At 43.3% G+C, this 15,050-nt stretch overlaps 2 protein-coding genes across 2 annotated transcripts in view; both read left to right on the plus strand.

Annotated features, from left to right (window-relative positions):
- Window positions 1-15,050, plus strand: part of LOC141106879 (uncharacterized) — a 163,494-nt gene that overhangs the window by 14,431 nt on the left and 134,013 nt on the right. The window lies entirely within an intron of this gene.
- Window positions 1,773-13,942, plus strand: LOC141105078 (uncharacterized). Its single transcript, XM_073594918.1, has 7 exons — window positions 1,773-1,834; window positions 3,194-3,317; window positions 3,434-3,531; window positions 3,635-3,688; window positions 6,526-6,675; window positions 6,914-7,052; window positions 9,471-13,942. Exons 2-7 carry the CDS (start codon window positions 3,233-3,235, stop codon window positions 11,165-11,167), a joined length of 2,223 nt encoding a protein of 740 aa, XP_073451019.1. The 5' UTR covers window positions 1,773-1,834; window positions 3,194-3,232; the 3' UTR covers window positions 11,168-13,942.

The raw sequence follows: 15,050 nt of genomic DNA on the forward strand, positions 1-15,050 counted from the left end.
TCCCTAAGTTTGGCCTGGTTGTACTTTCCTCTTCTACCACCAGGTGGCCGGACACTTGGAGGTATTAGATTGAGAAGGACAACTCAAGGTCAGGTTATGGGTATGTGGGGTATCTCAGCCAATGGGCAGGCATTTTGTTGAATCCCTTGGCCTGCTGGGAGAACCTATATATTCGGGTGAGGTCAGGTGATCCAGGTTCTTGTGTGCCACCCAGACCGCCGTCTAGGTGGACATGTGTCGTACGCCCCGGGCTTCTAGGCTGGAGATTGGGCTTATCCCGGGGGCATCAGACTGCCAGGCTGTGTGAGGACCTATCCAGAAGTAAGAGGGCAGCGCAGGGTTGGGACTGAGGCTTGCAGTCCAACCAAAACTGACGGTTCTGCCAGCCGGAGAACCTGTCGTGGTCGGAGGTAGAAGGGAAGCTGTCACCACGAAGGGACCAATCGCCTTTACCGGGGACCACGGTGAGTAACTGAAGCAAGTACCGGAGCAGTATTCTCACCGAACGGGCACGGTGGAGAATCGGGAAACTTCAGGCAACGATCAAGTCAGGGAGCCAACCAGCGGAGGTCAGGATTCCAGAGCAGCCTTGTGTGTCAAGCCAGGGGCCGAGCCGGTCAGCAGGGATGAAGGTTGAAGGTATCCGGAGTGCCAAGCTCGGGACCCAGCAGGGAAGCATGGGTGACGCTTGAGGGAGATACCACCTCAAAAGCCTTGAGGAGCTCACGGAATTCAAAGTTATTGAATCAGAGGGTCCAGTGAGAGACCAGGAGCTCAAGGGGCTGAAACTGTTTAAGTACTGTTGCCATAGGAGACAGCAATCCTGCACGTGCAGAAGTGGCACCTTGCTGGGGGCCTTTCCCTGTACGGCTGTTCTCCTATTGAAGTCTCGTAGTCTGCCATTTGAATTTTCAACTACTTAAGGGTGTCCTGGCCCTAACATTCTTTCCCCTACAAAATATCAAAAGGACTGTCAAAGAAATAAAACCTCTTTTACATCCAAGAAGTGTCTGGCGCCCAATACTTTTACCACCTTTGCACCCACCATGCCTCACAACCCACCACTTATTGAAGAATGTCAGCTATCTTAGGCCTTGAAGGTTCCCATTAGACTGGAAAAGGTCAGAGATTTTGCTACAGAAGCAAATCAACACAACACAACAAATCTGACTAAACAAAATGATTAACTTAACAAATTAATCCGAAATGACTTTTTTCGTTGTGCACATCTCTGCTGAGAGGAGCTAAAATTTCTGTCCTACTACGTTCATCCCTGGCGGTAGAATCCTCCAGCAATGGAAATAAGGCTACGTTTCCACTATTGCGATCCCAAAGTCGCGCGATTTAGAGTTCGACTTTGAGTGCAGCTTTGATCCAACTTTACACTCTCTGGATCAAAAGTCGCATCAAAGTAGTGCAGGAAACTTTTTCAATGACGTTGATTTTCAAAGTCGCATCATAGATGGGAACGGGTGCCATTGAAGTCAATGGGCTGTGACTTGACATGCAAATTTATGTGTCCAAAGTCGCACTGGTGGAAACGAAGCCTCAAAGTTACAATCTCTCTCTCTCTATATATATATCTATATATATATATATATATATATATATACACATATATAGAGCGAGAGATTGTATAGATATACACTGTATATTTCACACATGGTGGTGATCTCACTGATTGTGAGCGAATTACACAGACAGGAAATGATACCAAGAGACTTCAGGATGTAAAAACAGGAAGTGATGTAGGGGCATAAACAGGAAGTTCTGGGTCAGAAGTGAGGCGTGAGGAAGTAGAGAGGAGACATTGCTGTAACTGGCAGCAGAGGAGGTAATAAGATCTTATTTTATATTCACACCCAGTAACCCCCCCCCCCGTCATGTCCGTCCTCTTCCTCCATAGTCACTGTGATGTCTTTTATCTCCATCAGATAATGATACACACATATATAGTCAGGGGCGGACTGATGGGGCCCCAGGCAATCAGAGATTATGGGGCCACACAGTATAAACACACACAGTATACAATCACACAATCACACATACATGTACACACAGTATACACAGACAGATGTAAAAAAACACAGATTTATACATACTGTCCCTGGTTTTACTGAGGCTGGCAACCCTGATGGGGCCCCCGGGCAGTGCCCGAGTGGCTCAATGGTCAGTCCGCTCCTGTATATAGTGTATATAGAGTATTATAGTGTTGTATACATCATAAAATAGAGAACAATTTATCCAACTGTCCATCCAGAGCCTCTGGTTTATAGACCGGATACATCCTAAATATAGAGACATTTATCCAACTGTCCATCCAGAACCTCTGGTTTATAGACCAGATACATCCTAAATATAGAACCATTTATCCAACTGTCCATCCAGAGCCTCTGGTTTATAGACCAGATACATCCTAAATATAGAACCATTTATCCAACTGTCCATCCAGAGTCCATCCAGAGCCTCTGGTTTATAGTCCAGATACGTCCTAAATATGGAGCAATGTATCCATTCTCCATAAAGCTGTCTCGGGGTTGTTGGCTCTCATGTGAGATAATGGACACCATATGTTCTCTGGATCAGGCGATGGGGAGGAAGAAGACTGATCTACAGTACAAGTTCTAATGAAGGCAGCAGAAGGAATGAACATCCCTACAGGACATAGAATAAGGGATAAAACTTTTCTGTTTTGATGGAAGTGATGATGCAATTTTGTCCCTCACAGTATTTTAGTGGAGGATTGTTGGCTCCCTTTGTTCCTTCACCACAGCCCGACTGGTTGTCCTGTCTCTGTCATGTGATCCTGAACACCAATCACAGCACAGATGTCCCCAGACCTATTTTGGTGGAGTTGGCTGTCAGGGTGACATCAATGTGTACAGTACATGCCGTGTCTAGTGACACTAATAGGACGGGGCTCACAATATAGACATTCCCGACCACTGTGCACACAGAACAATGTCATGTCTACAGATCCTCCATCATACATGGTCAGTGCTATATAGAAAACATGTACGTTCCTCTATATAATACAGTATTTATCAGGTAATAGTCCTCAAAAAAGCCCACTTTGAGCCAAATGTTTGTTTTTTACTTTTAGATTTAGACTGGAAGGGTTAGAACATCTGTTAGATCCTTGTAACAGACAAGGGATGTGTCTGGATGGTGACTGTATCATTGTGTGTGTCAGGTTCCTATAAGGTGTCAGGATGTCACTGTCTATTTCTCCATGGAGGAGTGGGAGTATTTAGAAGGACACAAGGATCTCTACAAGGACATCATGATGGACAATCAGCCGCCCCTCACATCACCAGGTAAGAGGAGACTTTATTGTAAAGGAGAGAGCAGTACGGAGGCTCCACCTAGATCCCCCATCATCTGATAAACACATAGAAACAATGTATTCAGTCAGTGTGTGTGTTTCCTACAGATGGATCCAGTAATGGGAACCCACCAGAGAGATGTCCCCGTCCTCTGTATTCCCAGGATTCCACACAGGAAGATCACACCATCACTCATCATCATCAGGTAGATGGGACTGAGCATGTAGACCTAAAAATATATTTTAAGCTACAAGATAACATTATTTTATATGGTATTATAAATTTACTCTGTCGCCTTTGGGGTTTAGGAAGAAGAACCGAAAGACATCAATGTTGAGGTTAAAGAGGAAGAAGAAGAAATGGTGAGTGGAGATCAGCAGTCTATGGAGGAGGGTGGTCCTCTGTATTCACACAGGAAGATCCCAACACCTTTCACCCTCAGCAAGTAGATGGGATTGAATATGTAGACCTCAAAAAAGGATTTTTGTCTTTCCTTGAAGTACATCGCAGGACTTGTATCTTATCTTAATATCCTAGTTTTAGGCCATGGGTTTTGAAGCTACTTTAAAATTATTGGGCAATGTCAGACAAAGATGTAAGGACAGCCCTAGCACATCCTCTGCCACTCCTAGTAAACCTCAATTTTTTTAACAAGCTGTAACGTACTCTGAGAAAAGGATATTGAAGGTAAGTCCTGAGTACATAACAGTACACAGGATCTTAGTCTTAGACCATGGGTTTCCAAAAGCATGGGTTGGGCAACAAAAAAATTTACAGGCTCTTGTAATATTGGGTCAAAAGCGGGTTTTTATAAAAGTCAGTGAGCAGCTTAAATCACCTTATGCCCAACATTAAAATAAAATGAGGCCTAGACATCCACCAGGTAAAACTTAACAAAAGAGAGCAGCCTTGCAGATCTGGGATGCAGATGCCCGATGCTGAAAAACCTGTGAAGCACTAACAGATTTGGTAGAGTGGGCCTTTGCCGGGAAGGGTGGAACCATATCCTTTAGACTATAGGCTTGAATGATGATTGGTCCAATCCACCTGGCAATAGTGGAACGAGAGGCAGAAAGTCTCCTACGGTGACTCTCAGAAATGACAAAGGGAGAATCCGATTGTACCACCTCCAGATAGTAGAGAAAAATTTCCTTGAAATGTTTTGGAGCAAGACATAAGGTAAGAAGAAAAATGTATTGGTTAAGTTGGAAGGACATTGGTGTCAGGACCTGGATCACCTACCGGCGGCACGTTGCTTCTGTAACAAGGGGTTAAATTCTGTGTTACATTTATTCATAGATTCATTTATATATTTACCCTTTTAGATATGTGGTCAGTAAATGCAATGATTAAAACACACAAAACAAAGAATGTAATAAAAAAGATTTACTTAGCTTCGATTAAAGATGTATTACAGATGTTACAATACAGGATAAATTCAGCATTCAATCCAGGGAACCCCTGAACTTCTGAATTTTCAGATAGTTCTGGAAGCCGACAGTCTGTTCAAGATCTGGGACCACTAACGTCCCTTCACGAGGTTCACTGCCCTGCTCCATTGTCTGACCTTATAAAGGCCAGATGAAAGGCGCGAAAAGCTGGTTTTATCTGGTCCTAACAATAGGCTAGCCAGAGAATGGTTCAGAGACAATGTAAGCCTCTATGAATGACCGTCTGTGAGCTCAGAAACATACATTATACATATATAGAAATATATATATGTAATCACCTTAAAACTATTACTAAGTTTCTTGTAATTCAATAACTAAAGTTATATATATATATACCCATACTACAGCTTCCCAGAGGGTAAATTTGTAACTCCAGTGTCCTCCAGCAGATCCCAGTAATCGGCTCCACCTGGTGCTGGCTGCTGGGAGGGTATTTAGGCTACTTTCACACTGAGGCGGGCAGGCGCCGGCGGTAAAGCGGCGCTATATTTAGCGGCGCTATTCGGAAACTAGCGGGGCGGTTTTAACCCACGCTAGCGGCCGAAATAAGGGTTAAAACCGCCCTGCCTGCGCTTTGGCGGCAGGTTTGCAGCGCTGCCCCATTGTTTTCAATGGGAAGGGGCGCTTTAGGAGCGGTGAATACACCGCTCCAAAGATGCGGCTTGCAGGACTTTTTTGACCCTCCTGCAAGCGCACCGCTCCAGTGTGAAAGCCCTTGGGGCTTTCACATTGGAGTGAATTGAGCGGCTCTTTCAGGGCGCTTTGCAGGTGCTATATTTAGCACTTTAGCGCCTGCAAAGCACCTCAGTGTGAAAGTAGCCTTAGTGCCTCATCTGCTTTTACACCTTGCTCCAGTGTTTTGCTTGCTGCCAGCTGTTTATTGTGTGCCTGCTCTTTGACCGGACTCAAGCCGTACTGCTTGACTTGTACTCATGCCTTGAACCCTGCTGCCTTGTTCCTATTTCCTTTTGTTTCTAAACCCAGTTTTTGTCCCCTTTTTTTTTTTTTTTTTATATTCCCTGCACTTCCAGTTTTACCCTGCTTTCTTGTGTTGCTCATTTATATGAGGGGCCTTCAAAAAGTTTCTGCACTTTTTTAGATTTAACATGAGTTTAAAAAACGTTTTGAAGAACCCTCATATAGCGTTAGCTCGATAGTTAGAACTTCTGTTATTCTGTTTTAGGTCATTTAGATATTTTGTCACTGGGGTTTTTGTCTGCTTATATCTTTGTTTGCTGGTGAGTAGCTACGCAGATTTGGCCATCCTTCCTGCTGATTCCTGACATTTGGGGAGAAAGGAGGTCCTAGATGTCAAACAACTTTATCCCTGTGTGACACTAGGATGGGCTCTTTAAAGGGTAACCCCAGGAGCTCAGACACACCTCGCAGAGGTAAAAGAAATGAGAAAGCAACCTTGTAAGAGAGAGTAGACAGGGGAGCATGCATGATAGGTTCAAATGGCAGTTTGAAGGACATACAAACCCATGCTGAGATTCCAAAATGTCATGGCGGCAGTTTACAAGGTGAGAAATGTGTACAACACCCTGGGCAAAGGCTTTCACTAAGGAGTGAGAGATGAGCCATCTTTGGAAAAGAATGTCCAGGGCCAAGACCCTTCATATTGCACAAAACCAAATGGTTATTCAAATCGGATTGGAGGAAAGATATTATTTGTTCTACAGAGTACCTTCTTCTATGTAATATCTTGTTAAGTTTTTAAAATGTATTCTGTCATCATTTGGCTTTAGAGTGAAGAACTGAAAGACATCAAAGTTGAGGTAAAAGATGAGGAAGAAGAGAGGTTGGTGAGTGGAGATCATCAGTCTGCGGAGGAGGGTGGTGCTTTGTATTCCCGGAAAACCACTCAGGAAGATCACAACTATACAGAGAATGATCAGGTAGATGAGGCTGGACAAAAAAGGCTTCAAAACAGTCTTATGAGATACAATTCTCATGTAATCTCTTATTGGCAGTACCGATTCTAGATGCTATACCTTATCTTCTTTGGGGTTTAAGGTGAAGAACTGAAAGACATCAGACTGAGCATGAAGACCCAAAATGTCTTCTAATTTGTGAGACAACATTATTCTTTGTAAGTTCCTTTTTACTAAATATTCCATCATCTTTGGGGTTTAGGGTGAAGAACTTAAAGACATCAAAGCTGAGATTAAAGAGGAAAAAGAGACATTGTTGAGTGGAGATCAGCCGTCTATGGAGGAGGGGGAGATGATTAAGGAAAGTAAACAGGAGGAATCTTCTCTACATACGGACACAAGTAAGTAATAAACTCCAAAAAGCAGAAACAGTTCACATTTTCATTTTACTTCTTCAAGTATAAAGTGTGTATTTAAATATAACATTTGTCCATCCAGTTCACCTAAAAATAGGTAAAAAAAAAAAATTGCAAGAGGCAATTGATTCAGAGGAAATGAGGGATAATTGGGGAAACTGCCCAAACCTGGATATGAAACAGCTTGTCGGTCAATTGTCCAAATACTTTTGAAAAGGAGGGTCCTACATAAATAATTTGTGAGAATTAGTTTTAGGAACGACCAAGCTATTTATGTAGGATTGCTCTTTTCAAACATATTTGGACAATCGACCAACAAGCTGTCCCATATCCATGTCTGGGCAGTTCACCCATTTTTTTTTTTATTAACAATTAAGCAAGTACTCTGGCTAAAAAGTCTTTATTCCGCATGGGGCTGCTCAAGAAATACCAGGCTTGTAAGGTTTTGTAGCCTAGCCCTATATACAAAATGCTGTGATGGGATGTAAGAAAGGTCTCTGGTTATCAGTGGTCTGCTAAGTAATGTTGTTGCAGAATTGTTAATGGCAAATTCCGAGGCTGAATACAAGTCCTCCTGACATCTCCAACGTTTACTCGAACTAAACTTCTTGTCTAATGTAAAGGAACTCATGAGGGTATTTATATGCAGATTGAGTGAATGGTTTAGGAAGGACCAATCTGCATATAAATACCTTCTGGAATTCCTTTACATTAGGCAAGAAGTTTAGATTGGGGAAACATTTCTCAGAGGGTCTGGAAATGTCGAGGGACATCACTTAGCAGACCACTGATAACGAGAGACCTTTCTTACATCCCATCACAACATTAGTATAAAGGCCTAGGCTACAAAACCTTACAAGCCTGGTATTTCTTGGGCGGCCCCATGCGGAATAAAGACTTTTTAGCCAGAGTACTTGCTTAATTGTTAATAAAAAAAAAAATGGGTGAACTGCCCAGACATGGATATGGGACAGCTTGTTGGTCGATTGTCCAAATATGTTTGAAAAGAGCAATCCTACATAAATAGCTTGGTCGTTCCTAACACTAATTCTCACAAATTATTTATGTAGGACCCACCTTTTCAAAAGTATTTGGACAATTGACCGAAAAGCTGTTTCATATCCAGGTTTGGGCAGTTCAACCATTATCCCTCATTTCCTCTGTTAATGTTAATCATTAGCCATTACTCCTGTACAGCATCAGCAAGGTCCATCACTGTTGTCCTCTTTCCAATAAATGAGGTGGGAAAAGGTCCATCTCTAATTTTCTGTTTCCAAGAAATGAGGTGGAGGATGGTCCATCTCTAATGTTCTGTTTCCAAGATATAAGATGGAAGAAGGTCCTTCTCTAATCTTCTGTTTCCAAGAAATGAGGTGGAGGAAGTTCCATCTCTAATGTTCTGTTTCCAAGAAAAGAAGTGGAGGAAGGTCCATCTCTAATGTTCTGTTTCCAAGAAATGAGGTGGAAGAAGGTCCACCTCTAATGTCCTGTTTCCAAGAAATGAGGTGGAAGAAGGTCCATCTCTAATGTCCTGTTTCCAAGAAATGAGGTGGAGAAAGGTCCATCTCTAATGACCTGTTTCCAAGAAATGAGGTAGAAGAAGGTCCACCTCTAATGTCCTGTTTCCAAGAAATGAGGTGGAAGAAGGTCCACCTCTAATGTCCTGTTTCCAAGAAATGAGGTGGAGAAAGGTCCATCTCTAATGACCTGTTTCCAAGAAATGAGGTAGAAGAAGGTCCACCTCTAATGTCCTGTTTCCAAGAAATGAGGTGGAAGAAGGTCCACCTCTAATGTCCTGTTTCCAAGAAATGAGGTGGAAGAAGGTCCATCTCTAATGTCCTGTTTCCAAGAAATGAGGTGGAGAAAGGTCCATCTCTAATGTCCTGTTTCCAAGAAATGAGGTGGAAGAAGGTCCATCTCTAATGTTCCGTTTCCAAGAAATGAAGTGGAAGAAGGTCCATCTCTAATGTCCTGTTTCCAAGAAATGAGGTGGAAGAAGGTCCATCTCTAATGTTCCGTTTCCAAGAAATGAAGTAGAAGAAGAAGGTCCATCTCTAATGTCCTGTTTCCAAGAAATGAGGTGGAAGAAGGTCCATCTCTAATGTTTTGTTTCCAAGAAATGAGGTAGAGGAAGGTCCATCTCTAATGTTCCGTTTCCAAGAAATGAAGTGGAAGAAGGTCCATCTTTAATGTTTTGTTTGCAAGAAATTAGGTAGAGGAAGGTCCATCTTTGTTCTCTATGATTTAGTGATATTTTATCCTTTACCCGGATTATATTTATAATTTTATGTCATAATTGCACCCAGTTCCATGACAGGTCTGTAAAACTGATGCTAGATTAACACATGATTTCCGAAGATAAGCCATAAAAATATACTTATAAAATTATATTTTTCCCAACAGATGGAGGCAGAGCGCGGAATATCTCCGAGGGACATCCTATTTTATCTTCAGATTACGACATTGAACCATACCTGCCAGGAAATAATGTCCTTACTCAGAAGAGTTTGGGAAGGTCAACAGATCCTTCTAATCCCGGGGAATCTTCCTTAAGTCATCAAGGCGTTACCACCGGAGAGAGTTCAATGTCATGTTCAGAGTGCGGGAAATCTTTCACTCGTAAAGCAGACTTTGCTAAACATCAGAGAGTTCACACGGATGAGCGTCCTTATTCATGTTCAGAGTGCGGAAAAACTTACAGTCACAAAAGAACCCTTGCTAAACATCAGAGAACTCACACAGGTGAGCGTCCCTATTCATGTTCAGAGTGCGGGAAAACTTTTGTTCATAAAGAAGGCCTTATTACACACCAGAAAATTCACACGGATGTGCGTCCTTATTCATGTTTAGAATGTGAGAAACGTTTCATCCACAAAGGACAACTTCTTATTCATCAGAAAATCCACACAGGCGAGCGTCCCTATTCATGTACCGAGTGCGGGAAAAGTTTCAGCGAGAGAGCAAAACTTGAAAGACACCAGAAAACTCACACTGATGAGAGACCTTTTTCATGTCCAGAATGTGGGAAAGGTTTTCTTCGGAAAGCAGACCTCCTAATACACCAGAGATGTCACACAGGGGAGCGTCCCTATTTATGTTCAGAGTGCGGGAAATGTTTCACTGAGAAAAAAGTTCTTCTTATTCACCAAAGAATTCACACAGGGGTGCGCCCTTATTTATGTTCAGTGTGCGGGAAATCTTTCAGTCATAAAATAAGCCTAAATGCACACCAGAAAACTCACACTAGTGAGCGTTCTTATCCATGTTCAGAGTGCGGGAAATCTTACGTTCATGAAGCAGACCTTGCTAAACATCAGAGAATTCACACAGGTGAGCGTCCTTATTCATGTACAGAGTGCGGGAAAAGTTTCAGCGAGAAATCAATCCTTGAAAGACACCAGATAAGTCACACTGATGAGAGACCTTTTTCATGTCTAGAATGTGGGAAAGGTTTTCTTCGGAAAGCAGACCTTCTTTCACACCAGAGATGTCACACAAGGGAGAGCCCCTATTTATGTTCAGAGTGCGGGAAAGGATTCACTCGGAGAGCAGGACTTTCTCAACATGTGAAAATCCACACAGGTGAGGTCCCCTATTCATGTCCAGAGTGCGGGAAATGTTTCAGTGAGAATGGAAGGCTTCTTTTACACCAGAAAATTCACACAGGAGAAAAGCCTCATTCATGTCCAGAGTGTGGGAAGTGTTTTCTTAGGAAAGACGACCTCATTAGACACCAGAGAAGTCACACAGGAGAGCGTCCCTTTTTATGTACGGAGTGCGGGAAATGTTACACTGAGAAAAAAGTTCTTCTTATACACCAAAGAATTCACACGGGTGAACGTCCCTATTCATGTTCAGAGTGCGGGGAACGTTTTATTCGGATAGAACTGCTTCATAAACATCAGAGAATTCACACCGGTGAGAATCCCTATTCATGTTCAGAGTGCGGGAAATCTTTCACTGAGAAAAAAGTTCTTCTCAATCACCAAAGAATTCACACAGGAGAAAAGCCTTATTCATGTTCAGAGTGCGGGAAAAGTTTCACAGAGAAAACAAAACTTCTTCGACACCAGAAAATTCACACAGAGAACAGACCTTAGTTAGTTGATATGAGATGGAAAAAGGTCCATCTCTAATGTTCTGTTTCCAGGAAATGAGGTGGAAGAAGGTCCATCTCTAACGTTCTGTTTCCAAGAAATTAGGTCAAAGAAGGTCCATCTCTAATGTTCTGTTTCCAAGAAAAAAGGTCCATCTCCAATGTCCTGTTTCCATGAAATGAGGTGAAGGAAGGTCCATCTCTAATGTTCTGTTTCCAAGAAATAAGGTGGAGGAAGGTCCATCTCTAGTGTTCTGTTTCCAAGAACTTAATTGAAGGAAGGTCAATCTCTTGTGTTCTCTTTCCATGAGGTGGAAGAAAGTCCATCTCTAATGTTCTGTTTCCAAGAAAAAAGGTCCATCTCTAATGTCCTGTTTCCATGAAATGAGGTGAAGGACGGTCCATCTCTAATGTCCTGTTTCCATGAAATGAGGTGAAAGAAGGTCCATCTCTAATGTTCTGTTTCCAAGAAATAAGGTGGAGGAAGGTCCATCTCTAGTGTTCTGTTTCCAAGAACTTAATTGAAGGAAGGTCAATCTCTTGTGTTCTCTTTCCATGAGGTGGAAGAAAGTCCATCTGTAATGTTCTGTTTCCAAGAAAAATGTCCATCTCTAATGACCTGTTTGCATGAAATGAGGTGAAGGACGGTCCATCTCTAATGTTCTGTTTCCAAGAAATTGGGTGAAAGAAGGTCCATTTCTAATGTCCTGGGGAATTAACACAAATAAGCTTCCATTTTCATTTTAAGTGTGGGAAATGTTTATTTTTGAAAGAGGACTTCGACACCAGAGAAGTCGCACGGACGAGCATTCTTTCTCATTATAGTGTGTAAAATGTTTAATTCAGCAAGGGGACTTTTGTAGGGTGTGGTTTGATAGTTGTAGACCTGTTTGGATTTGAATTTATAATAAAACAACAGCACTAAGCTGTGGTTATACATGGGAAAATATGGCAACACTTTGGCAACTGTGAGAAGGAGGTAAGCAATAAAGAGGACTTCCTCACTGGCTATCATGACAATACATGGACAACCGTACCAATACATGGCAGCAAAAAATACGCTTGCCTTTACATGCACATGAAGTTTAATGGCATCCCAGTCTTAGTCTGTAGGGTTCAATATTGAGTTGGGCCACCCTTTGCAGCTACGGTATAACAGCTTCAACTCTTCTGGGAAAGAAAGTTTAGGAGTGTGTCTATGGGAACGTTTGACCATTCTTCCTGAAGCGCATTTGTGAGGTCAAGCACTGATGTTGGACGAGAAGGCCTGGCTCGCAGTCTCCGCTCTAGTTCATCCCAAAGGTGTTCTATCAGGTTGAGGTCAGGAGGACTCAAGTTCCTCTACCCCAAACTCCCTCATCCATGTTTTTATGGACCTTGCTTTGTGTGCGCTGTGCACTTGTGCGCAGTCATGTTGGAACAAGAAGGGGCCATCCCCAAACTGTTCCCATAAAGGGAGCATGAAATTGTCCGAAATGTCTTGGTATGCTGACACCTTAAAAGTTCCCTTCACTGGAACTAAGGAGTCAAGCCCAACCCCTAAAAAATCCACATCATAATCCCCCCTCCACCAAACTTTACACTTGGCACAATGCAGTCAGGCAAGTACTGTTCTCCTGGCAACCGCCAAACCCAGACACGTCCATCGGATTGCCAGACAGATAAGCATGATCCGTCACTCCAGAGAACTCGTCTCCACTGCTCTAGGGTCCAGTGGCGTCCTGCTTTACACTAGTGGTTCTCAACCCTGTCCTCAAGTACCCCAATATGCCATATTTTGGGAATTTATCTTATATAAAATAGCTGTCCAAAATACCAAGCCATTGACTGATTTAAAGCACCTGTGCAAGATAAAGGAAAACTTGTAAACATGACCTGTTGGGGGTACTTGAGGACAGGGTTGAGAACCACTGCTTTACACCACTGCATCCGACGCTTTGCGTTGCACTTGGTGATGTAAGGCTTGGATGCAGCTGCTCGGCCATGGAAACCCATTCCATGAAGCTCTCTATGCCCAGTTGTGCTAATCTGAAGGCCACATGAAGTTTGGAGGTCTTCAGCTATTGACTCTGCAGACAGTTGGTGATTTCTGCACACTGTGCGCTTCAGCATGCACTGACCCCACTCTATCATTTTACGTGGCCTACCACTACGTGGCTGAGTTGCTGTTATTCCAAATTGCTTCCACGTTGTTATAATACCACTAACAATTGACCCTGGAATATTTTTTAGAAAGAAAATTTCACGGATGGACTTATTGCACCATAGGTGGCAACCTATCACGGTACCACACTTGGATTCACTGAGCTCCTGAGAGCGACCCATTCTTTCACAAATGTTTTGTAGAATACTTTTGGCAATATAGTGTATATTAGGAATGGGCTCGGGCGTGTTCGGGATCCCACCAGCTGCACAGATAGTGAAATGTCTCACTGCCTGTGATTAGCCTTGTGCAGTATTGGGTTCCCGGTGGGATTGGGCAGGTGGGATCCCGAACACGCCTGAGCCCATCTCTAGTGTATATTTAGGCAATGAAATGCCAGAACATCAAATCCATTGAGGATTTGCCTTTCGCTAAGGAACCTTTTCATAAGTTGCTATTAGCTGTTGACCATAAATGCTTTTTTTTTGCCTTATTGGAAAAGCTGGGTTTTCATTGGTCCAGCTAATGTATTAATAATTAGAAATTCACATGTATCTTTTTGCATCAGTTATACAAGATTTTTATGTTCATTAGTTATTCCAGTTCCCCAAAATAATTAAAGAAAGCTCCAATATACTCGAGTATTTTTTTTCTTTCTTTCTAATTCTTAGATGATTGGAAGGTGCTCATTCCATAGAGAGTCATCCATTCATGTTCTAATAGTAGAGAAGATCCAGTTCCACACACGTGTGTCGTTTTGTACCCGAGAGGTAGACAAACTGGGTCATGGTGTGGATCCTCCACACCATGACCCAGTTTGTCTACCTCTCGGGTACAAAACGAGACGTGTGTGGAAATGGATCTTCTCTACTATTAGAACATGAATGGATGACTCTCTACAGTATCTTGGTCCGCTTTCACATGGGCGGATCCTTCGCTTTTTAGTGGATAGGATTGATGTTGGCAGGTGTCAAAGGACACATGTCCACCTCTTCATAGAGGGCAATGGATGGTCCGATTGGTCCGCCTAACAAACTGGTAGTTGGACCCGATCTGACCATCCATTCCCCTCTTTACAGAGGCAGGTGTCAATGGACATGTGTCCATTGACGCCCACCTCCCCATAGAGGGCAATGGATGGTCCAATGGTTCCACCTAAAAAAAACTGTCAGGTGGACCCGATTGGACCATCCATTCCCCTCTATAGAGAGGTAGGTATCATCGGACACATGTCTGACACCCACCAACATCTGAATCCTATCCGCTAAAAAAGACGGATGGGGATCTGTTCCCCATCTGTCTAGCGCAGGAGTCCCCAAACTATGGCCCTCTAGTTGTTCAGGAGCTACAATTCCCACCATGCCTAGTCGGGCCGCATCAACATTATGGTTTCCCTCAAAGGGGTGGTTGTATCTGTAAGATTAGATGTCCAGAGCACTCCATCCCCCCTTACATCAGATGTCAAGAGCCCCCCACCATCCCTTACATTACAGTGCACCCCCTCTTACCTTGTGCTGCTGCTGGGGGGAGCAGAAAGTGCAGGGTCTGGAGGAGGACCAGAGGAGGGCTGGAGTCTGCTGAATGATGAGGCCAGGGGAGGCGGAAACGAGGGGGTGCTGCAGCTGCACAGATAGGATCTGTAGGGGGAGTTCTGTCCTCCTCTCTGCTGCTGACTGCTGAGATGGGCCGGAGGGGGCAGAGATAGCAGGCGGACTACTGGAGGAAAGCCTTTTCAGTGTTGAAT

This window comes from Aquarana catesbeiana, linkage group LG08 (assembly GCF_042186555.1).
Source record: "Aquarana catesbeiana isolate 2022-GZ linkage group LG08, ASM4218655v1, whole genome shotgun sequence".
Lineage (NCBI taxonomy): Eukaryota > Metazoa > Chordata > Amphibia > Anura > Ranidae > Aquarana > Aquarana catesbeiana.